General features: G+C 46.9%; 10 protein-coding genes across 10 annotated transcripts; 6 read left to right on the top strand and 4 right to left on the bottom strand.

Moving 5' to 3' along the window:
• The first annotated feature begins 58 nt into the window (after positions 1 to 58).
• TrAtP1_003708 (uncharacterized protein) lies at positions 59 to 2,998 on the top strand. Its single transcript, XM_014088107.2, has 2 exons — positions 59 to 1,543; positions 1,597 to 2,998. Exons 1-2 carry the CDS (start codon positions 617 to 619, stop codon positions 1,975 to 1,977), a joined length of 1,308 nt encoding a protein of 435 aa, XP_013943582.2. The 5' UTR covers positions 59 to 616; the 3' UTR covers positions 1,978 to 2,998.
• Positions 2,999 to 3,744: 746 nt separating this feature from the next.
• Positions 3,745 to 4,782, bottom strand: TrAtP1_003709 (uncharacterized protein; the record flags this gene model as incomplete). Its single annotated transcript, XM_014088108.2, has 1 exon — positions 3,745 to 4,782. One exon carries the CDS (start codon positions 4,780 to 4,782, stop codon positions 3,745 to 3,747), a length of 1,038 nt encoding a protein of 345 aa, XP_013943583.1.
• Positions 4,783 to 5,065: 283 nt separating this feature from the next.
• Positions 5,066 to 6,406, top strand: TrAtP1_003710 (uncharacterized protein; the record flags this gene model as incomplete). Its single annotated transcript, XM_066112002.1, has 1 exon — positions 5,066 to 6,406. One exon carries the CDS (start codon positions 5,066 to 5,068, stop codon positions 6,404 to 6,406), a length of 1,341 nt encoding a protein of 446 aa, XP_065968084.1.
• A 94-nt stretch (positions 6,407 to 6,500) lies between these two features.
• Positions 6,501 to 6,701, top strand: TrAtP1_003711 (uncharacterized protein; the record flags this gene model as incomplete). Its single annotated transcript, XM_014088109.2, has 1 exon — positions 6,501 to 6,701. The coding sequence occupies one exon, from the start codon at positions 6,501 to 6,503 to the stop codon at positions 6,699 to 6,701; it is 201 nt and encodes a 66-aa protein (XP_013943584.1).
• A 2,036-nt stretch (positions 6,702 to 8,737) lies between these two features.
• Positions 8,738 to 9,604, bottom strand: TrAtP1_003712 (uncharacterized protein; the record flags this gene model as incomplete). The annotated part of the gene is made up of 1 exon (XM_014088110.2): positions 8,738 to 9,604. The coding sequence occupies one exon, from the start codon at positions 9,602 to 9,604 to the stop codon at positions 8,738 to 8,740; it is 867 nt and encodes a 288-aa protein (XP_013943585.2).
• A 482-nt stretch (positions 9,605 to 10,086) lies between these two features.
• On the bottom strand, positions 10,087 to 11,650 carry TrAtP1_003713 (uncharacterized protein; the record flags this gene model as incomplete). Its single annotated transcript, XM_066112003.1, has 3 exons — positions 10,087 to 10,874; positions 10,936 to 11,544; positions 11,605 to 11,650. The coding sequence occupies 3 exons, from the start codon at positions 11,648 to 11,650 to the stop codon at positions 10,087 to 10,089; spliced, it is 1,443 nt and encodes a 480-aa protein (XP_065968085.1).
• Positions 11,651 to 13,731: 2,081 nt separating this feature from the next.
• On the top strand, positions 13,732 to 14,802 carry TrAtP1_003714 (uncharacterized protein; the record flags this gene model as incomplete). Its single annotated transcript, XM_066112004.1, has 2 exons — positions 13,732 to 13,884; positions 14,680 to 14,802. The coding sequence occupies 2 exons, from the start codon at positions 13,732 to 13,734 to the stop codon at positions 14,800 to 14,802; spliced, it is 276 nt and encodes a 91-aa protein (XP_065968086.1).
• An 894-nt stretch (positions 14,803 to 15,696) lies between these two features.
• Positions 15,697 to 16,593, top strand: TrAtP1_003715 (uncharacterized protein; the record flags this gene model as incomplete). Its single annotated transcript, XM_066112005.1, has 1 exon — positions 15,697 to 16,593. The coding sequence occupies one exon, from the start codon at positions 15,697 to 15,699 to the stop codon at positions 16,591 to 16,593; it is 897 nt and encodes a 298-aa protein (XP_065968087.1).
• A 490-nt stretch (positions 16,594 to 17,083) lies between these two features.
• Positions 17,084 to 21,880, bottom strand: TrAtP1_003716 (uncharacterized protein). Its single transcript, XM_066112006.1, has 5 exons — positions 21,387 to 21,880; positions 20,916 to 21,111; positions 19,375 to 20,856; positions 18,470 to 19,242; positions 17,084 to 18,384 (listed from the first exon to the last, which is right to left on the bottom strand). Exons 2-5 carry the CDS (start codon positions 21,079 to 21,081, stop codon positions 17,194 to 17,196), a joined length of 3,612 nt encoding a protein of 1,203 aa, XP_065968088.1. The 5' UTR covers positions 21,082 to 21,111; positions 21,387 to 21,880; the 3' UTR covers positions 17,084 to 17,193.
• Positions 21,881 to 22,541: 661 nt separating this feature from the next.
• Positions 22,542 to 24,320, top strand: TrAtP1_003717 (uncharacterized protein; the record flags this gene model as incomplete). Its single annotated transcript, XM_014088113.2, has 1 exon — positions 22,542 to 24,320. The coding sequence occupies one exon, from the start codon at positions 22,542 to 22,544 to the stop codon at positions 24,318 to 24,320; it is 1,779 nt and encodes a 592-aa protein (XP_013943588.2).
• Positions 24,321 to 24,605: the final 285 nt, after the last annotated feature.

The raw sequence follows: 24,605 nt of genomic DNA on the forward strand, positions 1-24,605 counted from the left end.
CGGCCCTGCAGCCTGCCCTGGACGAACTGCATCTCGCTGAAGCAGACCCCACTCATGCACGTTTCGGCAGCGGAGATGCAGCTAAGGATTTTTTTTTGCCAATGCGCAATAGAAATTTTTCTTTTTTTGAGTTCCGCCCTCCTGCCAGTTGTCGAATCGGCGTCCTGACTCAGAGCCTCTCTCCTCACCTCCAGTTTTTATTCTTCTTCTCTTCCTCTTCTCTTTTGGTTCCTTCTTCTCTCTTGTTTATCTCGTCACCATGCTGCTCTAGCATTACTCCCCGGCCCCTTTGCTGCTGCTGCCTTTGTGGCCTCACCGTCATCGCCGTTGCTGATTTGTGCGCTCTTTTGAGATCCCGCCCCGTGCATCTCCAACTTCGGCCGCAATCGGCAAAGGACCACGGCTCTGGCTCTCTGACGTCGCCTTCTTCTTGCTCCCCACTTGCCAGCCAGCGGGTCTAGCAGGAAAAAACGAGTTGCTGCTCAAGCCCTCACGCGACACCTCCAAATTACAGGATCTGCGGCTCATTGCGCAATCCTCAATTGGAGACTCCTCCTCCTCCTCCTCCTCCTCTCCGACAATTCGCTTTTGACTGCTTGTCTTCGACACCGCCGCCATGGTTCGAAACATTGTCGTCTTGGGAGGCAACTCCCACCCTCAAATGACAGAGAATGTCTGCAACTTCCTGGGCATCCCGGCCTGTGATCGCATTCTCTCCAAGTTCTCTGGTGGCGAGAGCCGATGCGAGATCAAGGACTCTGTCCGTGGCAAGGACGTCTACATTATCCAGTCTGGCTCTGGCAATGTCAACGACAACCTCATCGACCTTTGCATCATGATTTCGGCTTGCAAAATTGGCTCCGCCAAGCGGGTGACCGCCGTGGTGCCTCTCTTCCCTTACTCGAGGCAGCCTGACTGGCCATATAACAAAGCCGGCGCCCCTCTATCCAGGTCGTTCGAATCATCCAAGAAGGACTACACCTTTGAAAGCGTCCCTCCTACACCGCGGCCGGGCGGCCCACGAAGTGCCGGACTCACAAACGGCGTCAACGGCCTTACAGAAAAGCTCTCCAAGAGCTCCATCGCTGAGAACAGCCCTCGAGAAGTTAACGGCGACTCATTGCCAAAGCGATCGGATACCATTTCGAGCGTCGGCTCCTCCAATGGCCATGGAGTATACCCCGACATCTCACAACGAAGCTTTACGACTCACGATTACGAGAACCCTACCAATATCAAGGGGTTCCAACCCAAACCGGGGTACAAGCAATGGGTTGCCCAGGCTGGCACTCTTGTTGCTGATCTTCTTACTTGCGCTGGCGCTGATCACATCATTACCATGGACCTCCACGATCCTCAATACCAAGGATTTTTCGACATTCCCGTCGATAATCTTTACGGTAAATTCCTTATCCAAAACTATATCCAGACCCATATATCCGACTACAAAGAGGCCGTCATCGTCTCGCCCGACGCCGGTGGTGCAAAGCGAGCTACTGCCATTGCAGACAGCCTCAACATGGACTTTGCACTGATTCACAAGGTAATACAACCCCACAACCTGCTTGATCGAAACTCATGTTTTATACCATTTAGGAACGTCGTCCCATCAAGTTTACAAACCATCGCAATGCCAGCATGATGCTTGTTGGTGACATTGCCAACCGTGTCTGTATCTTGGTCGACGATCTTGCCGATACGGCCAATACCATTACTCGCGCTGCTAAGCTGCTGAAGCGAGAGGGCGCAACTAGAGTTTACGCTCTCATCACCCACGGCGTCTTCAGTGGGGATGCCATTGCCCGCGTCAATGCCTCTGCGATTGATAGCATCATCGTAACCAACTCGGTCCCGCAGGAGGAGCATCGTCGTCTGTGCCCCAAATTGGAAGTGCTTGATATTTCGCCAGTGTTTGCTGAGGCTATCCGCCGCGTCCACCATGGAGAATCTATTAGCGCGCTGTTCCAATACGTCTAGGCGTGGGCCTTGACGGAGAGCTGCTAATTGGTTTTTACTGGATCAGCCATGAATCACTGCAATATCGTCATTCCAAGTGCTGATAAAGGGAGTAAACAGAAACGGGCAAATCTGCTGGGGCAGTTGAGATTTTATGGTCATTTGGTCTGGGTTGATTTATTTTTCTTTCTACATTCTCTCCCTCCCTCTCTTTACTCCCCTTTTTGCTTCATGAACACACCCGTTGTCTCTTGAGCTGTCAATTTACATTTGTTTTGACCACGAGACTTACTTCCATTTGGAGTTTACTTCATGGGAAAAGGTGTAGCCATTTTCTTCATCTTGCACCCCCTGTTTACCAAATATATACTCTCCCGCATTTCCTTGATCGACCCTACTGAGCTATCTATCCCTGCTCGACCCATGCGACTGATCTCATAAGATCTTGGTGGTTAGGATCTGAAACTGGGAGATTTCACTATTCATTTGCGGGCCATGCCACGCATACCGAGCTACGCAGCCAGGCCTCGCGGCACTGTGCTTTGCTCTGGTCTTTTCTTATTTCACTTTACGCATAGCAAACGTTGACATTTTTGTCAAACGAAGCAGCAGCAGCTGGCAAACCATCCATCCCACGGCGCTCTCTTCGGAAAATCAGGGAAGTTACGAAGGAAAGAAAAGCCAAAAAAAATCGTGCATAACATGTAAAAAAGAGAATTATACATAGAAAGTAAAATGGATCGTAGACTTTGGATGGGTTTCCCGAGATGTCTGTGCTTGCGCGCCCATTTGTGCTGGTATCATTTATTCGACGTCGAGTGGGAAGATCTCATGTATGGACCTGATCTATCCATGTAAGCGAAATGCTGATTCAATTAGAAAAAAAAAAGTTCAAATATAGAGAAAAGAAGTAATGAATAAAAACATGGGTAAAAGCTATGTCGCCGGAAATTTGTCTCATCTTGTTGACTGTTGAGTGCTTTTACGTGTCTAGCTTTGTAGCCTTCTGTCACATACAGCCATGTCTTAGCCTCTTGAGGTCCAATCAAATCCTTGAACACAGTACTTGGCCATTGATATTTAATAGCTGATTGCTAAGTAGCTAGCTTAGTTAGAAAATCTAGAATCTAGATATCCAGCTTCTCATTCCGATCTTGGCATTGAAACTGCCCATGCCCAGCTTTTGCAAGGTTACGCCAAATAGTAGGTCACTAAGAATGAACCAAGAGAAAAGTGTACAAGCCTACCTTCTCAATGTACTTTCGCACAGAGAAGGGAAAAAAACAAGTTAATTGCCTTTGCCCATTGGTTTCACTTTGAGTGACCAACGGGGATATATGAAAAACTTCAAAGAGATTTCTATCGTACCAACTCCTGCGCTTTGCCTGGGTATAAATATATCATCATCATAAAAAATAGCAAAAAGAAAAGGGAGAAAACAACACAGTACCATATGAAAGGAGCTTTATACTTGAGCCCTTTAAAGACTTCGCCGCTGCCTCCAGCCCTGCCGGATTAACGACCATGCCTTTAAAACCTCTTTACCTTGTGATGCCAGACCTAAAATCTACCTTTAGACTGCGCCGCTGCCTCCGACCCTGTCAGATTAGCGACCATGTCTAGATAGGTGTCATGTAAGTGGCATCAAACAAAGGCCTAAAGAGGTAGTCAGTTCATGTTAGAGGAATGAAAGCTGCCCGCTGCCCCCGGCCCTGCCAGGTTAACGGGTATGCCCTCCTCTAACCCAACTGGTACTCAAGTCTTCAAGTCTCCCTCAACATATGCTTGTCATGTTGAAGATACTGCTGCTTCGCAAGCCTTGCCCCTGTCATCTAAGAACCATAACTGGGCTTGAGCATTTCTCCTCGATGACCGTCTTAAGGCAGCTGACTCTTCAGCTGCGGTTGTGGTCTCTCGTTTCCGGTTCCGAGGCTGTTGCTGGACAGTCTTATCTTTTTTCCCTTTGCCTGTCTTGTCTTTTTTCCCTTTGCCTATCTTGTCTTTGTTCTTCCTGCGTGTTTCGCGTCGCGGGGTTGACTTTTTCACGTTGCGTTGACGCGAGACTCGGCCAAGGTCCACCGTAGGTGTGACGATGAGCGAAGTGTTGGGGGAAACATCTGGTATTTCTGCAACAACGGGTACTTGCAAGTCTGGTGTAGTCGAAGATCCCCGCGAAGTAGAGACATTGATTGGCGCAGAAATGGATTGACTGTTGCCAGCATTAATCTCATTGTCGGAAAGCTCTGGGCTGAGTAACGGCTGTCGGCCTCGGCTTCGGTATACAGATGCAGAGCTTTGTTGTGCGTATGCTTGGTCTGCTTCTGGAAATGGTTCGTCTGGCTCATCATCTAGTTCTGGTTCTTGACCTGGGTAATGCCACGATTTCCGACCAATAGCCATGTGCATTTTCCCACATGAGCAGCCACCCACATAGCCCTGCGAGTACAGTGTGGTAATTTCCCTATACCGCCTCGCCTCCTCGGTCAAGTCCGTCTCCTCCCAGTAAATGTGCGCTTGTAATTCTGGGTAATCGTCATGTAACAGAATGTCCCCGTAATTGGAATTAGGCGATGGCTCTCTCGGACTCTCAGTCCTGGTCCGTTTCGTGCTGATGCTTGTATCCGATTCATCTTGGCTGTCAATCGGGTTGCTCTCTGATCTCTTGCGTTTTAGGGCTCGTTGCAGAGTTGACGGAGACGGTGAAGAAGAAGAGGCAGCCGTTGCATCGGTATCGAGAGTTTGAAGACTTGGTGTTTCGGTCGGCTGGTCCAGCTTCGTCCTCTTGCGTGGCAAAGCTGGACTTGCGGTAGATTTTCTCTTGGCCATTTTCCCAGAAAAGTAGAGAGTTGCGTAGTTAAATCAAATTTTACGGCTTCTATTCTGATAATAGTGGCCTGTTGTTCTGTCAGAGTAGAGGCGCATTAGAGGCCAGGGAGGCTGCCTGGTGCGGAGTTGCGCACGTGACCACGTGACCAACCCGCGTTGACGTGTCTGAGGATTACGCATTTAGTATTTGAGATGTATTATCGGCGGATGCCCAAAAGGCAAGGCTACTCTGTATAGGAGGTACCTCTATAAGATTATATGTCCTCATAATAGAAACTGCACAATGGCAGTCAATGCCAATGTCTCGGCAGTTGACATCCCCTTTATCACTTTCTCTGCTGCCAACGACGCCGCCACTCTCCTGTTTGAGCTCATCCAGGCGAAGGCGTCACCGCCACATCTCGCCAGTGATGAAGACTCCATCGGATATCAACTATCACTGCCGCTATTAGCCGATGATCCTGATTCCGACGACGCTGGCTTGGATTTGAATCATTTTGGATGGGAGATTGGTGCAGGCACACCGCCGGCTATGCTGGACAAAGGCCTGCGGCGTGACGATCCACCCTTGCTTCTTTGCCCTCCCGGCGCAACACCAGCTTCAAAGGCTGTTCGTAAATACATCAAAGACTTCCATGCCAGTATTTCCTTTCACACGAATACAGGCGTACTCATGCTCAAGACACTCTGTGATCGACCAATCATATACGAGCAAGGCGATATCTACGATAATGACCTGGAACTTCGCCTAGATGAATGGGGCAACAGCACAACGTGTGTTTTGCGAAGAGAGCGCAACTACATTCGTATTGGCCCGTACCGCTTTCTTTTGAAATTCAACGCACAAAGTCCGGAGACTAACTATCGGTTTATCACGCATATGAATAAACAAATAAAGAGTATATACCACGGTCTAGTCCCTTCGCGTCTGTTTAACTTTATCCCAAAGGGTTCTTCGTACACTAGAACCAGATGGAATATATGGCTACACCAGCAAATTCCGACAACTGAGATTATTACCGGCGTCAATATTTACACTGGACAACCTGTTGCTATCGGGAAACTGCGCAATAAAGACACAATCATGACTCAACTGCAAATGGCTCTCCAGATCAAAGACACGCAAAAGAGCGGCATACTTGGCGTTATTGATGTCTGGTGCGATCACCAGGCCTCTCCTCCTTGCCTTTTTTATTCGCAGGGTTCTAATGTACGCACGGAGTGTCACTATACCTATTATTCGATGCCGCTGGCCTCATACAACTTCCTGGACCTCCCTTGGTCCAAGTTGGGCGTTGATAAGCGCCTTCTATATCTCCATCAGACGTTATTAGCCCTTGCCGAACTGCATGACCAACAACTTGTTCATGGGAATATTCAGCCCCGGTCCCTGCTCATTATGGGTGACAATTTACGCCTGGATTCTGAAACTCTTTCGACACAAAAAGTCGTTCTATCCCTCTCCATGAGGCGGGTAGAGAAAATGATGTCTAGTGGGGCAAATATTTGTGTCGCACCTGAAGTATGGCAGAACGGGGGGGGCAACAACAGACCTGGACGGGATAAAACTCGACATCTGGGCAATAGCTTCTTCGTGGATATATGCGTTTGGAACACCACCTAATCGGAAAATCGCCACAAAAGATGACCACGAGTGGCTTCAGAGTCAAGTGACTAGGCTTTCTAAGCTAACCCCGTTCATTGATCTTTTGCAAAAAATGTTGGCTTGGGAGCCACGAGATAGACCAACCGTGGCCGAAGCTCTTGCAAGCGACGCCTGGCATCTAGTCCAGACAATGAAACAAGAGAGGGAGGATGAGAAGCAGCAGAAGCGAAAGGCCGAGATGCAATCAGACGGGGTCAAGAGAGTTAGGGTGCTCTCACCTAGTGAGAGAGATTACAAGATTTTTGAGCCGTGACCGGTTAATTCAAGAAAATCCCTCGTCATTGAAGAAACTTGCTTGTATATAAAGCATGTAGTCTGTTGTCATTTCCCCCTCGCTAATATGCAATTATACAATCCTAGCAATATTTATTGCGCTGATTATCGCAGGTAAGAACTCTATAAACCGAAAAAGCAACGCCAGAGGACAAGAGAAATTGTAAGTCATGTGCCAATACAGCCCCCATGACAACCAAATCTCTAGTGACTAATGTATTGGTTCCCCTGCAAAGGGAATGAGTTCCATCCAATTTCCCGACTGGCTACGTAATAGCACATGCTGTATCATGTTGTAAAAGTTTAGAATACTACGACACTGCCATAGCGGCATTAATTAGGAAACTCATTGCAGTGGTGTACATGACTTGCTTTCTCTTGTTTATAAACAACTACTGAAGCATACTTGGCTGCTAAAAGTCAGACCATTGTATAATTAAACGTCTGATGCGTTGTAACATGAATTCGTTGTTTTGCCTATATATTGCAATCAACTCTCTTACTAGCTAAGAACCGTATACAACGAAATAGAGATGGAGATTACATTGGATCTATAGGTATGCTTGTGCCATATTGAGTAGGCCTATATTAACTCGGGTATAGGAGCTCTATCTGGCTTCTATCTGGTGTTGGTGGACGTGCTTTCAGATCTTTTCAAGAAAGGGGAGGAAGACACATGTGACTCTCTCGCCGATGATGTTGCTTTGGAGACCAGCGATCAGCGATGGCTTGGGTCATGACTTACAGCTACGTTTCACCCGTTGTTAAGAGTAAATGCATGCCTAACATTTCTCATTATCAACTAAATTAGAACGATCCAGTACCTAGTTTCCAAATCCATCAAGCAGACGCAATACCATTTGCACCTACGCAGCTTGACTTGGTCTTAAAAACGTCACTCATCAATAAATGTCAAGACGTAAAGTTTCTAAATATCCATCAGCTATTCGCTTATCATGATACGCCCTAGTTCTGTTGAACCATGGGAGTCGATGCCATATGTGGTATTGTATTTGTTTTCTCATAAAGCATGGTGCAATCTCTCTCTAATGCCACTTACTTGGAGGATCTTGGATACTTGAAAATGTACCCGAAGAAAATCGGGATCTGGCACGGGAACTGACACATCTGATTGCCGGAACATAACCTCTGCTGGAACCTTTTCCATTATGAATGTAAAAACACCCAGACAATGGGTACGATATCGATGAATCTGAGTTCACAGCGAAGGTCGATAAAAGACTCTATTCTATTGGAAATAGCGAAGGGGATAAGGAGAGAGATGAGAGAAAACTCACTTCGCTTGTAGGCTCGAGAGCTAGAGTGTACTGGCCAAATTCGCAATGGACTGACGTGTCTAGCGTTATGGCATTCTAAGGCTGGTCGATTATTTCGGCTTTGATTTGATCGCGGATGCATGGGAAGCATTTATAAATAGATGACCAAATCATGGCCTCAGTCTCGGTCTCAATTATTATTAGCATTTCCAAATAAAGTACATAAGTAGCAGCAGTAGCAGCAGTAGCAGCAGTAGCAGCAGTAGCAGCAGTAGCAGCAGTAGCAGCAGTAGCAGCAGTAGCAGCAGTAGCAGACGTAGCAGCAGTAGCAGACGTAGCAGACGTAGCAGACGTAGCAGACGTAGCAGACGTAGCAGACGTAGCAGACGTAGCAGACGTAGCAGACGTAGCAGACGTAGCAGACGTAGCAGATGTAGCAGATGTAGCAGATGTAGCACTCAATAGCCTATATTCATGTATGGATGTTAGCTAGACTGCTGGATCATAGAATTGGGACGCTCGATAAGTCTTCCCTATTTCTATAGATACGCTTCTGCTATATAAGTGCAAGGTTACATTAGTAAGGAACATCATCTCCATACAGTCATAACACTCAGGCACATAGACAACATACAGTATTCCCTGTTTATGACTCTCATCTTTTCATTGAGCACGATGACAACTCAGCCGGCGAAGACTTCCTTTTCCGCGGCGCTATAAGCCACGCTCCTCCACATCCTCAAGCGGGCTTCACCACACATAGAAGTAATTTGGCATACGAAGCTGCGGCAGCTGCGGCATATTCTTGCCAAATGTCGTTCTTCTGGGAGTTTGCATAGTCAGAAATTCCTCGAATCACTAGACACGGCAACACATTCATAACACCTGCTGCCTCCATCTCAAAACAAATCGCGCCGTACTCGCTTGCCAGTCGATCTCTGGTAAGCATGTCTTTAATGACGAGGTTACCAGATGCGATGAGCCCGTAATGTATCACTGGGTGATTTGGTCTAAGCCGAATTCCCGTTTCGTTACTGACCTCATTAAGAGATGCTTTCTTCGCTGTGGAGTCTCCAGATGTCGTCCCAAAACAATGACCCTGATCTTGAATAGGGCGGCGATACTCCTTTCTGCGCTTCTCAATGTCCTTCAGATACTTGATAAGAGATCCATCAGGTTTTGGATTTGATTTTAGGTGACTAATGGCACTCAGTAAGACCTGCGGAGGCGGCCGTAATGTACCAGTCAACTCGAAAACGTTGTTCTGAAGCGCCTTGCCAAGATCATACTGGATCACCCCTGGCAAGCTGCGTTCTGGATGGCTGACAACAACGTCCCCCAAACGTACATCGTTCTTATCAGAAGACACGCCGCCCCCAATGCCTACTAAAAGGCAGAACCTGACTTTTGGAAAGCTGGATTTCATACACGACGCTGTAACAGCAGCAGAATTCGTTCCATATATTCCAGACGGAAGACAGGTTGCCACAACATTGTGGCATCCTATTCGACCCAGGGTATAGTGGTTGGTGTCTTCTTTTGCAGTATTTACGTCTTTGTGGTATTCGTCGAACAATATCCGGACAGCCATAAGCTCTTTGGGCATGGGGCAGATTATGCCAACGGTGTACTGCTTTTGGACGCAAGTTTTTGTTGCTCTTCTATTTGTCTGAGACGGCAGAAATGTTTTGGAGAGGTGAACTGACGGATTTTTCATTATCGATACTTTCGTTGACGGTGTCGACTTTGTCCTTGTATCGTCGTTATTAACCGCTTGCTTAAGAGGTTGTAGAGACACTGAACTTCCCGTCTCCTGAGGATCGCCCGTGTCCCCCCAAACCCAATCGAAAAGAGGATTGTATCCGAAGATAAAAGCACCATGGTTTTTCAAAGGTAGAGAATCCCTAGGCAGTAATATGGCCGCCAGTTTGGCGGGGAAAAGCGTCTGTACCGGATCGCAATGGTCTTTTGTTAGTGAGGTTTTGCATTGGCAAGATGGAAAAAGCTCTCCAGGGCTGTGCCATATAATTTCTTCGGCGATCTCAACACTTCTGTCGTTATCTTTGCCATGGATTTCTAGTATTCTTCTCAATCGGGGATGGCGACTGCAAGGTAGTATTTATTTTCAGGAAGGCGAGACCAGTACTTGCAATTCTTTGTTGGAGTGGTCTGAATTAAATCACCAAAACCGCTTCCAAACAGTGTTATTGTATGTGTAGCTCTGACGAAGTCAACCCATCCTTTGCCTTCAGGGGCTAGCATCGTTACGCGAGAATGAAGGGGATCGTGATTTGTCGCCAGGTCTCTAAAGTCCCATCCTTCCAAGTTTCGCCGCGGGTGGCTTCTAAATTCTTTCAAGTCTCCACTTACACATTTTTGGTAGTTGATGAGTCGTTCAAGGACGCTATGCATGTGTTCGACGCGATCCTCGAATTGAATGTATCCGTCTCGGTTCCTGTATATAGGAAGTTTTCTATTAACTTCATTGATGAGGACATGTGTAGCTGAATGTGTTTTGAAAGGATCTTCTGATTCCTGGATGAGCTCTTTTTTGAAAAGGAATGCAGAGCTAAATTCGTCTTTACTATCGTGATCAAGTGATGCACGAACAAGGTGAAGTAACGCGGTGGTGCCGTTAACTAGCCATCCGCGCTTATTGGCTTCATCCCACAGCAACACAAACTTTTTGGAAATCCACTTCAGTTTTGGAATATAGCCATCTTCTGATATATGGATAGGTATGTCTTTAACTCCCAGCATATAAGGAGAGCCACCCGTAATGTATCTTCCCATAGATACAGACATACTGGAGAAAAGACCACCAGACTGGGGTTTGGGCAAATCTGAGCAGTTGACGGGGTTAGCCTTTGAAGATCCTATAGACAAGCACATATTAGCATAGGTTTGTCCTTCATTGTCGCAGGCTATCAGACCTACCAGCATAAATCTCTGCCTCCATACACCACCCAACAACATGCCGGCTCGTCTCAACATCGGTGTTGGTAACTTGTTCCTCATGGGCTCCAGAGTTATCCAAGAATGAAATATAGCTTCCATCCTGTTTGTAAACATAGTGCCAAATGATGGTATCGCTTGATCGTTTTTTGGGTACCAACATTGCAGAAAAGCCCTTGATAAAGTCCTTTCCATTAAACTGCTCAATCCTCTTGGTTCGAACCAGGCCTGCCATGATGTTGAGTGGGATCTCAAGACCAGCGCGCGCCTCAGATTTCCGTCGAATGGGAAACCCTTTAGCTATAACTGCATTTTTAAACATGCGATGCCAGCATTGGCCATTGGAAACAACGGTCTGCTGTGGGACTTCTTCAACCATGAAATCAATGCTGCAGTTGGACGTATCGAGCCAAGTGATAACTGGGCTGCAGTATGCCAGTCTATCATTGTAAGGAGATGCCCGCAACGCTGCGCCAATCCAAGCAAGTACTTCTCCTGCTTCTACAATAAGACTTATATCAGAATTTACCTCGAGCTTAAATTTTTGTTGTCTGATAGAGGCGGATAACGCCGCCACCCCAGGAACATCATCTAGTAGGAAGAAGAGAAAGGTTAGCGACTTCACTTTGTGGTATTGTCATTAAAAATTACACATTTGCACATTGTAGGTCCCGATGGCGATGACGTTCTTAACCATCTTTAGAATGACTGCTCCTATTGATGGCCAAGTCTGCTTCAAGTATTGCGCCAATGTCAGAGCCTGTCCGTCGTCGCAAGTTCCAGTTATATTTATCACCCAATCCACCGAGTCTGGGTGACTTATTGAATACTTTTGTTCCTCCAGAAACAATAATATGTCCCAATCCATAGTAAATATCATTTTAGAGGGGGCCATGAAGATATAATCCTCTTCCTTACAATTCATCAAGACATGGCCGATGATATCTTGTCTGATGGCATCGAGCACCTTGTCTCCGGGTGATGCCAACAGGATTTCGCTGCGTAGCTTCATAAGAAGCCATTTATATGACTCTGTCTCAAGGACAGAAAAAGATACGGGAAGTGCCTTAGATTTAGTCGCCGTCAGGCTCGAATAAGCTCTTGAGCTTGTCGAATCATGTTGAGCTTCTTCTGTAGGCTGGTGTAGCTGCAGTCTAGACAACTGGGCGACCAAACCAGGTGCGTGATCATCTCCTTCGCATTCTCTAGTGATTGACCAACGGCATCTTGACTTTCTTGTGTACGCTGCGCCCTAATCTGGAATATGTAATGGTCAATTGAAGCCATAGATGATTGGGCATTCGGGATACTTTCTCGTGCCAACAATTTGTGCTTGACTGAGTCGTTTATATGCCTGTCATTTATTTTACATTAAAATTCTTCTCTCGAAGTGAATATATTTTCATGGTAAACTTACTGGCGATTTTTCTCTACAAAAAGCCACAAATCAACCTCGGCGGGGATTTTCGCCTGGGAATGTCCTCTCATTGCAAAGAGCAAGAGAAATTGCGGAAGAAGCGTCAAAGTTGTCTCACATGTTTGATCATCGGGCTGTAGGTGAATTATATTATTCACCAGATCGTCAACCAGATATGATAGATGCAGCTCCTTTTCTGGGTCAGGCTTAGTTTGGACATCTTTGAAACCCCGTATTTTCGCTTCCCTTGCGTTAGACCGAGTGTTAAACCGAGTGTTAAACAGAGGGTTAAGCTGAGTGTCAGACTAAGTGCCAAACTGAGTGTTAGCCCGAGTGTCAAACAGAGTGTTAAATTCCCGGACAAATGCCTGAACTCTAGATTCCCGATCCCGAACTTCCTCCTTTTTGTCATTACCAGATGAAGCACCTAGAAATCTTCTCATGTTATATGCTGTGTCTTCTGGTACATGAGCCAAATGGTGTGGTGTTATTCCATAAGGACTTTTCGTCTCCCATCTGGACATCTGCTCTGAAGATTTTAAGGGAGACATGACGTTCTACATCAGTGAGGATGTTTTAAAAGGTGGTAGTGCGCTATTGCAATATTACTTTAATCTAGCAGGAGGCTGCGAAACTATGGCCGAGGAAATGTAAATTGACGCTTCCAAGATATTGGGCTTATTTGGACAAGTATTAGGTTGGGTGTTGCGACTGATCAAAAGAAAACAGATTTGCTCTTACCCCGCGGCCATTCACTGGAATATGCAGCGAAGATTCTGTATGATGACTGCTATTGGCTATATGCGATCAGTAGAGGGGAAGCAATCTGCCCAGTTGATTGGCTACAGGCATCTGAGAAACAGCCTCATGGATGCATAAAGCCTCATTTCCTCCTCTCCTTCTACAGCCAATCATACATGGAATATTCACACAGCCTATCATTGTGTAACGTCGCATATCTACTCTATAAGCATAGTGTCTTGACATCTCTCTTAGACGGTGCTTATTTCTACTCGTGCCAAAAAGAACGGACGATTACGCAAAAGCCAATATGGCAACTCGTGAGGTGGCATGCCCAACAAGTCGCGAAGACTTCGAAATCGCAATCGTTTGCACCAAAGATGTTGAATACAATGATGTTTGCCTTGTACTCGATGGTTTCTAGGATGATGATGGAGATCCCCTCAGCCGGGCTATCAAAGGTCTCAATACATACCCGACGGGCTATATGGAAGCGTTTAATATTGTTATCACGCTTCTATGCAACTCAGGTAAAACCACAGCGGCAAGCACTCCGCTCTAGCCACCCGCGCATCAAACTTCTATCGCTTACGGGAATCTGTGACGGTGTCCCAAATGCCATGGACAAAGAATTACTGTTGGGAGACATAACCATTAGCGATACCGTTATCCAGTACGATTTAGGCCGTCGTTATGCTGATGGATTCCGTGAGAAGGACACCCTCGAAGAGAGCCTTGGTCGGCCAAATAAGAACGTTCGGAGTCCAATCACTGTATTTAAAACAGATATTGGATTACAGCACCTGGAGGAAAAAAAAACATCATCTTGTTTACAAAAGATGCAGAGCCGGGCATTCGAAAAGCAATAGTAGCGAAAAACACAAGGCCGCTTTATCAGTATCCTGGCCCGATTTTTCCTGTGGCTTAATACTGGAACTTTTACAGCATGCATGGCATCTTCAAATCTGGATCATCTGCGATAACGTCGTCTGTTGATTTGGCGCGGTTGGCGATTATAATATCGTCCGTTTCGCCAAAATGTTTCTCGTTTAGTATCCTTATATCATCGACCTTATCGTCTGTTGTCGTCTGTTGTCGTCTGTTATCATCTGTTATTATCTATTATTATCTGTTATCATCTATTGTCATCTATTATCATCTGTTATCGTCTGTTGTCGTCTGTTGTCGTCTGTTGTCGTCTGTTGTCGTCTATTGTCGTCTATTGTCGTCTATTGTCGTCTGTTGTTATCTGTTATTATCTATTATCGTCTGTTGTTGTCTGTTGTCGTCTGTTGTCGTCTGTTATTATCTGTTGTTATCTGTTGTTGTCTGTTGTCGTCTGTTGTCATCTGTTGTCGTCTGTTGTCATCTGTTGTCGTCTGTTGTTATCTGTTGTCGTCTGTTGTCGGATGGCTGGTAGTTCTGGTTTCGTTGATTGTTTGTGCTTTGTGATCTGTATGGTCGAAACTGGCTTGTACCCCCATTGACGTTTCTGCCCATGTTTGGTTGATAAGGTCGTCTCTGCTGCTGTCTGTCATTTTGTGCATAGGATGCCATTGATTCATCAGCTCGTTCCCTTTCGGCAAATGAAGCTGTGTGTGGATGTCAATGACGACAAAGCCACAGAGGTCGAGGCTGAACTCGAAGCGCAAGGATATCAAGTCACTGAAGAATTTGAAGAACCGAAGTAGCCCGAAACCAACAAGATACAACCAACGCACTGAAGAAACCAGAGAAGAAATTGGAGACTAAGACACACGAAATGGACAGAATGTTTGAGACAATGAAACATGTCACAGGCTAGAAAAACACGACAAGGCTGGATGCCACAACGGAAGAAATTATTGAGGAACCCGACCGAGCCACCGTTCAACCACGAAAGCGAGGCAGGGGAAGGCCACGCAAGCGACCAACTGAGCAAATTGATGACTGAATGGATGAAAAGGACTTGGATCAATTCGGGACGAATTGGCTTTTCTTGAAAGGGGGGGCTTGGACGTTTTTCCGAGGGTCCAGCTTGAATCCGCCTCAGCCAAGGTAGACAGGGTTGTAGACACATCCACAAGCCCAGTTACGTCTCCAAATGTTACCGCATACGAGACATTCCCTTTGGGCTGAAGCCGATTTGTAAACATCACCACAATGGTAACTTCTATTCAAAAAGGAGACAAGATTGGTGTCAGCTAAATTATCAGTTTAGATGATCTCTGCTCCCAGCCACACCAAGTTGCTTACAAATAGATCAGCTGAAATTAGACTTGGAGGCATTGCTTATGTGGACGCATCGTATCAACACTTATAGAGCTAAGATGTGCACTTTCCTAAAGCGATTAGCATACAAATAACTGTCAATTGCCGATTTCTTGGAGATTACGTTAAAATCGTCTATAGAGAGATGCTAAGAAAATCTAGCTCTCAACCGCAAATAATTCTGAAGCATTACTAACATGCCAAAGCTTCTAGACTTCATTACAAATAGCAACATGATGAAAGCCATTGGCGTATAGACATCGTCTTGATATAAGCTGCAGCTTCCCAATGCTTCTAATTGTAAAACACCTACATCATTTCATCATCTACTCAACATGCCGGTCTTCCAAACTCTCAATAGCATTGTCCTCTACCTCTCCATGGCCCAAATCTGGCACAGCTTGGTAGGAGCCCAGATCCTCAAACAGTCATGCATCAACGATTCCTGCAGCGCCAAGCGCATCACAATCTCCAACCCCCCCATCAATCTATGGGACGCCAACGTCATCACCGCATTCAACGCCTTCATGCTCAGCCTACAAGATCAAAACGACACCAAAGTCGTAGTTTTCGACAGCGACAGCCCCGACTTCTGGGCCTCTACTCTTGACTTCAACCTCTTTTCGCCGAATGGCATCCCAGGACGCAATGTCTCTGCTCTCGTGGACACATACTTTGCAAATCTGGACCTCCTCTTGACAACGCCCGTCATCTTCATCGGCGAGACAAACGGCCGAGCCTGGGGCGCCGGAGACGAGCATCTGCTCAGAATGGACATGCGATTTGCCGGTCCACAGGCACAATTCGGCGCCCCTGAAGCAGCCGTCGGAGTGATCCACGTCGGAGGTCTCCAACAGCTAGTAAGGCTCATTGGTCCTGGACGTGCTTCGGAATATCTGCTTGCCGCCGCTCAAGTCAGTGCTTCTGAAGCAGCCCGCGTAGGCTGGGTCAACTCTGTGTATCCCACAGTCAAGGCTCTTCATCAGCATGTCGACAGCGTGGCGACGAGAATTGCACTCTTTCCCATCGAGGCACTTCAGGCCACCAAGGCTAGCATTGCAGAGCAAGCTCCACCTAAGACGGCCTTTGAAAACGATCTTGCTCGGTTCAATCAGTTGGCATCGTTGCCACAGGCGTTGGAAAACTTGGCCAGCGTTCTCCGGCTATCTCATAACCAATCCAGATCATGGGAAGAGAATCTCAACAATAATATTGTCCAGCAGCTTTATTAATTGCTGAGACTTATCCATGATATTAGTTTACTAGCTAGGCCACTGGCCTTTAGCAAGATGATCAGCGATGTATCTATAGTTAGAGAAACTCTACGAATGAGCGACTTGTGTACAAGCAGAGCCTTCATAGCTTGTGAAGAATGACAGCACGCTATTATTCCATCTGTTCTATATATATTTAGTTTCATCAAATCTTAACCCTCGTAGATTAACGAGAGAAGCTGTGCACTGAAATTTCCATCTTGAGAACGGAAGGTCCTCTCTTGCATCATACCCCTTGCTGCCATTAGCCATAAAGATACAATTTAGAAGAAAGAAAATGTTGTTCTTCAGTATTTGACTTCTTGGCCGGTTCATAGGAGATAAGTCTTAATCTCCAAGTGATATCCTTCACTATCTACTCAGGTTCCTGGAGATGGGTAGCCACCGTAGCCAAGCATGTGCTAAGAGACATATAAACATTGGCACACATTTCTATTATTTTTGTTCCTTCTACCGCTTCAACATTCTATTACTGAACTAGTACTACCGCTATCAATATGTAATATTCAACCTGTTTGTTAAGCACCACTGGTTACATCTAGACCTTTACAACTCCCTCTAATCATTCTTCGCTACCCAAAGTTGTCCAATTTGTTGCAAATCTTCCGGAATACTCCAACCATGTGATCTTGCAGCTCGTTGGTACGCATCGACTGCCTCACCGATGGAGTAATCTCTCGTGTCACTCCTCACGTTCGTCATTTCCAATCTAGCAGGAGGATCTGACTCCGTCAAGCCCAGACGAATCTGTATGAGCACCTTCTCAATCGACATAACAGCCGACCATCCCGAGTTAGTGAGAATCTCGGAACAAATGGCTCCTCCGGCCGTAATATGACCGCCGCCCCCTTGTGCAAAAGGTAAAAATCTTGGACGCACAACTCGAACAAATGGAGGAGAGAACGGGAAGCTGGTACCAAATCGGAATTCAAGCACGATACTGGTGAAACCCGTTTTCTCCATGTCTTGAGCAAGAGGAAGATCCAAATCAAAGCTGTGTAGCTCTACAATCCAGTGAAAAACATTGTTCAGGTTATTGAAATCGATATACCACCCGAGACACGCAATGTCTTCACTGCTTTGTATCTGATGCATCTCTTTGATGGCATGGTTCAAGTTCCTGAGTGCTGATGGGGAAGTTGAAGCCCAGGTTGGCTCTGGAAGTTTTGGGAGGGTTTGTAGATCTAGGCTACCGGACGTAAATTTGGTCTTTAGTCGGATTAAATCACCTTCACCACCTGGAACTTCAGAATCTGCAGATTTTAGTCTCGTGCTTCGCCTATCAGACGAACCTATTGATGAATTCCGGCGCTTACGCCTGTTGCCAATGATTTCGTCGTCAGAGTCCAAAAGGAGCTCGTGATCTGTCTCACCATGGTCATCAAGCGGCATAATCGGCGCTTCCTTGGTTTTAGATTGTAAAAGATCATCCAAATGAAAACGCTGACGATTCGACGGAACTGCCGATAATGGAATCTTAACTGGTTTGTCCCTAGGTGCGAGGAGCTGATTTGATGGGCATTGAGTTATGTATCCGACACAGGCTTCTTTAGGCTTCGTTGGAAAGGGTTGCTGCGTGGCTCGTGGCTGCGGATCTACAGCAACGAATAGATATCTGCATTGAATCCATTCGATCTTGTTGACCACATAGTGAGGCGAAATGCTTACAAATTCCTTGGTTCGATTAACTACTTCGCAAATAGAAATAGCAGAACTCGGCCTGAGAACCGAATTGGGCCAGTAATTTTCCTGTGACAGAAAAATTATCAGCAATTGTTCCGAGAAGAGAGTAGAATGAGTAGAGCAAGCATAAATATGAAGAGAATAAACTTACAGCATGCAGACCAGATGGATTCCGGGGGTTTGGTATTCTACTGCTGTACCCTATGCTCACCTCGAAGCTTTTGCTCATGTACACTCCATTTCCATATGCGCGTCCACATGCAATAGTCGCGAAATCAAGCCCTGTTCGTATGATGCTATGCCAATTGCAAAGGGGACTGCCATGCCAAGTAAATATCGATGGATACCACTTTTCAGGGCTTTTAGATTGCGACACAGTAGTCAACTCTTTCATAAAAAGTCGTTCTCGTTCTGGAGTCCCCTGTAGGAATCGAAATTGCATCCAATGGCTTGGCATACCCTGCACTTTGTTGGGATTTACAGCTTCAGCTTTCTCGAGGTTATCTGACTCCTCTGATGAGTCGGCTAGATTCGGCACTGCATCGTCTTGAAGGATCAGAGACCTATTGGACGATATGATCCACTGGAGAAGGGTAAGCGCATTTTTGTCGATACGGCTCCAAGACGCAAGGCCTTTGCTGGGATTGCTTAATATATAAGCCCTCATATCCAACACAGGTGGGATTCCGCGAAGTATTAAACTTAGGGCAGCTGTTCGTTCGGACTCATCGAGATCATCAACGTCTTTGGAATACCGAAAAATCAAGACTTTTACCCATTCTTTTACAGGATTCGAGGCTTGCGTAGGGTTTTCTTCTTCTGGTAAGGAGAGAACGTTGGCAGGGCCTGTCATGGTTGTCACGATCTCAATGGAGCAGATGTTGGCAGTAGTGTTCGTCACCTTACAAACATGTCTCTCGAGATCTGTAAAAAAAAAAAAAAGAAAAGTTAGAAGAGACTAGCTGGATACGATTCAAGGGGATGGGGGTCGGTGCCTAGGAAGGGAGCGGAGAATACAAAAAAGAAAGTAAAGGGGGAGGGAGGCTAGCTACTTACTTCCATTGAGTATTGGCATGTTTGGGCTCGGTTCCACGCCATCAATGACTACTAAGATTGTATCTCCTACTTTGATACTGCAATGGTTGGAATAATCGGTTGGATTGAGACGGATTGATCTTTCAAGGAAGCAAGCTTCAGCAACAGAATGCTGCAATGGCTTGGCCCTCGATCCGGTGCTCACAGATTTTAAATTGAGACCAGTGGGGTATTGCCGCAAAGAAGTGGGATGTGCGAGGGCCGAAGCGAAAAAACTGATCAAGATGTCGACAACGTAAGGATTGTGGATAATTTCATGTTCAGTGCTTGCTCCGAGCCCAAGCGAAACAAATTGATAGATGCAGAGAGGGTTACTGCAGACGTAGGGTTTGAGAGCTTCAAACTCATCTTCCAATCTTTGGTGACAAACCATGCAATACTTGGTACAACGAACGAGGCGCCGCAAGGCAAATTGCATAGCAATCATGGGGAGGCTGAGTTTTTCCGCGTCGTCCAAGGCGTAATCGTGGCGTAAAGATGGCATCGAACTTTCGAATACCAAGTTGTCAGATGTGTCATCTTGAGAAAGATCTTTTAAACCGTCATGCCCTCCCTTAGTGAGCAACTTTTGACGGCGAATAGCCCCGTCCCACGATAATCCATCTTTACGTCTCATACGCAACAGCTTGAGAAAATCGGCGTTCATCAGCATGTTGATTGAATTTGACATGTAAAGAGGAGTAAATCCTCCGCCGGCAACTTCATCACCGCTCTTTTTGTTGGTCTTGTCAGCTTCTCGGTTGTCCTTGGTCCCATCAGCTGTCGTTAAAAAGGCGAGACGGGAAGTCTCAGTGGATGGTTTGGGCCTTGAACATTTCCCAAAGCGAAACTGTGGCTTCCAGTCTTCGAAAGTCGCATTACAAATCTCTGAAACAGTCGGATAACGTGACGGAAGTCGGCACAGGAGAACTAAATATTCGTCATCTTCAAGGCCCCAAGCCTCAAGAGCATGCTCTGGGATGCCAAGCTTCACCACCCGAAGAGACAGAGAAAAGAACTCGGCATTCCGAAGCTGTCTTCTTGGAAAGACTCCTACCGAGATGCCAGCCGATTGGGCAGCCCGTAAATCTCTCTTTAATCGTCTGATAGAGATTGCAGCTTCAATAGGTCGATCTGGTAATGCGATGGAGGAAGCTGGAAGTAAGGAAGCTTCATGCAAGTCGTCTTCGTCGCCGTCGCCGTCGTCGTCGCCATCGTATTCTGACTCCGATTCTTCGTAGTCGTCTGAATCAGGCACGCTGTCCGAATCGGTGTCTCCACGCGCATCATTGGCGAGCTCTAACTTGGCAGATAGTTTCTCCGCAACAGCTTTGATGATTGTCTCAATGTTCTTGTTCGCAAGAGAGGACGATAGGCGTTCAAGTAGAGAAGAGACATTTACGGTGGAGTGATCTGATTCTGTGAATATCATGACGCTCGAACCTTTAGGATATGAGTCGACATCTGCGCACCATTAGCTTTTAGTTGTCTCCGTAGTAGAAGCCAGAGATGGTTGTGCTCACCGAGAACAAGAATCTGAACATCAAGAGATGTTGCGACGTCATTGGACGACGACCAGGTGAAGACGGCCTCGCCATCAGAATCCCCTCGTCGAATGTTTGACACGGCGGCGTTGATCGAGATTTCTTTGGATGCGGCTAGATCTTGGTTAAACTGCTTCAAGCCCATGATTGAAGGCTTGATCGAAGGATCCGGCGGCTGTCAAATGTGAGTAAGATGCATAACTCGCTACTCCTCGCTGTTCGTCCGGCGTTGGTTCGAGAAGATGACGTTGGTAAAATCTGTTCTTTAATAGAGTGATCGGAAGAGATAGAAAGGGAAAACAAGAGGAAGTAGAAGAAGAAGCGCTCCAGAGCCCAAAAAGAGATATGCTGGATGGTAGATGCCGCTGGTGGCAAGTGTGGAGGAGGTCGGCAGTATTGGGGAGGCGTGGAGGGCTTTTTATCGATAAATTCAGAGGACGAAGTACCTACGAAGAGAAGACAGAATTCACCAGCTCAGGCGGCTGCAAATAAGCTAGCGCACCTGTTCGTACATTCAGCACCTCGGTCTGAGCCCGGTAAATGCCAGAGGCTCGTCAGAATGACTATGCTGTCCTGGCATAGCAGGGGACTTGCCAATCAAGAAGAGAAACTCTCTCGGTAAGGCGGATTTCCTCGTCAAGTCTGGCGTGCGACTTTACATGTGTTCCGGTCGACGATATGCGCACGCACCTATATATAGTTGTGAATGAGCGCTGGCTGTCCCAGTCTATGCGACGGCCGGCAAGGAATGCTGCATGTTGGATACGCCAGGTGTGTATCCAGAAGCGCGAAGACGCAGTAAAATAGGTATGGGCAGATGTCTAGATGCGAGCCAAGAGATATTCGGCTTGGGTAGGATAATCGCCCGGAAACAAAAGAGACGATTCAGCCTGGTGGGGGATTGGCGCTGCTGCCTGCTACATGCGAAAGAAAGTCTAGTGCTGGCCGACTGGGCGTTTATATGCACAAACAAGTACGGGCACTGCCAAGCTATGCGGTCATGATTGATCGCTGGGCCTCTGATTTGGCGGCTCTTACATCTTACAAAGAAACGCTGGCCACTGAGACGTGGGTCGGCATTAGCGTGTGATTTGCACAGGCGCTTCCAATAGTATGAAGCGGAAGCTGTCAAGGCAAAGCGGTTTTTTGTCTGATTCTAGCGAGATGGTAGCTGTGAAGCTGCTGATGCCGGGAGGCTCTTAGAATAGACGGGGCACCGAGCACTTGATAGCTCTCCGCTCCTTGCGTTAGGCGCGGGAGAAGAAGCCGCTAGCATCGTATTGATGCCTCGGTACCTCGCCATTATAAGCAGTTCTTGTGCAAGCCCAGGTACAGACTCAACGCCACGGCAATGCGCCACTTTCCACCGCCCTCGCCACAGGAAATCAAGACTCCACGCGACTCGAAACCGCCAAGCATCGGATTCACGCGTTGCGCATTCTCCCTACAGATGGGCAATGCCATCCATGCTGCTCCATATCGAAGTTTCCAACAAGGCTCCGGTCTAGGCGGGGCGTGCCGCTGCTGCCGATCTCGCTACTGTTAGCTGCGCATGGCTTGCATGGGACTTGTTGACTGTATCGTGCAAGCTACAAGCACCAGATTATGCGCAGCCAGTCTTGGGCGTGGGGCAAGCCAATCCCTCGACTTGCCCCCCGTCGACTTCCTGTGATATTAGTTCTCTCGGCTATTCTTGCGATCCTTTTGCTTGGCAACTTGTCGTCGACAGCCCCAGCTTTGCCAAGCTTCTCCGAATCTGAATCCAAGTTACAAGAACCCCCTCCTCATATCAACGATGAGCCTCCCGAGCAATTCGTCGCACCGTCTCATCAACCACCACCTCTTCATCTGCAACAAAAGATTATCAATCATAATGGCTCATCATGGCTAGAAGATGAGCGGTCTCTTTCGACCTCGTTTTCAAGCTCAATTACGCTCGATGCTGAGTGGATACTACTCCCTCCTCAAAAGACTCGACAGCCCATCTATTGTTATCATGACACGGACAAGCAGACGACGGTGGATGAGAGGGATGCTGAAAACGAGCTGCTCTTGACATGGCGCCGTGCCTGGTGGGCAAAAGGATTCCGGCCGGTTGTGCTAAGTGCTGCCGATGCTATGAGCAATTCCTTCTATGACCAAGTACAACGGATGCCATTAACCTCGAAGCTGAGAGGAGATGTCATGCGATGGCTCGCCTGGGATGCTATGGGTGGAGGCATACTATCAGAATTCACAGTGTTCCCAATCGTTTCTCAGCAAGATCAACTGCTACCGTTTTTGAGCACCGGAGTATTTCCACGCTTGACGAGATGGAAAGACCTCGACAATTCATTCATCGTTGGCCAAAAAGCTGATGTGCATTCAGCATTGCAGTCTGTTTTACAGATGGAGCACATACAAGAAACTACGAGTGCCACGACGGCTCTTTTAGACACTGCAGTAGCAGTAAATAATACAAGCACACCGCTTGCTTATTATAGCCCCAACATTATCGAAACCAAATATGCCAAGGTCATCAAAAAGGATGATAGGGCTGATACTCTCCACAATCTCAACAAACTAATCAACTACCATCTTCTAGTCATTTGGCAGAATAGCTTCCCTGAGGGTATCGAAGTCATGAAGCCCCATCCAGAGCACGCCACAGCCATGCTAGCCAGTGCTTCAAAGCTGGCCGAGTCTCTGGCGTCCTGCCCTGAAAGCCCTATGCTATCGTCTTGTCCTCCGAATTTACCCAAATGCTATCCATGCGTGGCATCCCCCATGGCCGTCACTACGCTTCCCCGCCTCCGCTTCCGCAACTCGCCTGACGTTTTTACAATCGGGGCAGTTCCGCATCCATGGTCTTTTGCATTGGTGAATAATCTCCGGGAGTCCATCAATGTCACTTGGATTCTTGAATCGCCTCGAGATACGTGGCTCAGCGCCGTTACCCAAGCTTATCTCGGCTCCGGCGTAACGTCAAGTCGCAGAGTGGTACGATTTAAAGAGCTGGTAGCTGGTGAGGCCGACTCTGCGCATTTTCTGTGGCTTCTTGCAGATGATGAAATACCCAGTGATCTGGACTGGCACTTTGGATTTACCATTCCCGACAAGGGCATGGATGACGGAAAGTCTCGAAGCCCAGTGCCGGCTATACGCTTGCTCAAAGACGAAGAAGAACCAGACAGGGCCAAAACAGTCGCTCATGAACAGGCTCTTCTCTATCGCGCCAAGCAAGTCGTCATGATGAGCAAGTCATTCATCAATGGGACTGAGATGCGCACTTCACTTGAAGCCTGGAATATGGCCGATACAGAGGCATGGCGGTTCACACGAGCTTTCAACGTACGCCGCTTTTTGGAACGCGAAGAATGGGAAAAGACATATCACCAAAAGTGAGGTATGAACCAGAGATTGTTGAAAAATTTGTATTATATAGTTTCTTGCCTTTCTCTCTCTTTTTTTCTTTTTCTTCTGCCCTTCCATAGATAGATTTTAGATAACATTTCCTCCTTCAGCGAGCAATCCAATTTTTTTCTCCTCCAATTTTCTGAAAATGTCCTGGCAAATAAAATGAATGATGAAAATAAAATAAGTTGGTAGCCTTTTGGATGTTGAATCCTTATGAGCTACCAGACCTCCACTTCAATGATGCAATCAGTCTTGAACGTAGAGGCCATTACC

The sequence above is a fragment of the Trichoderma atroviride genome, chromosome 2 (assembly GCF_020647795.1).
Source record: "Trichoderma atroviride chromosome 2, complete sequence".
Lineage (NCBI taxonomy): Eukaryota > Fungi > Ascomycota > Sordariomycetes > Hypocreales > Hypocreaceae > Trichoderma > Trichoderma atroviride.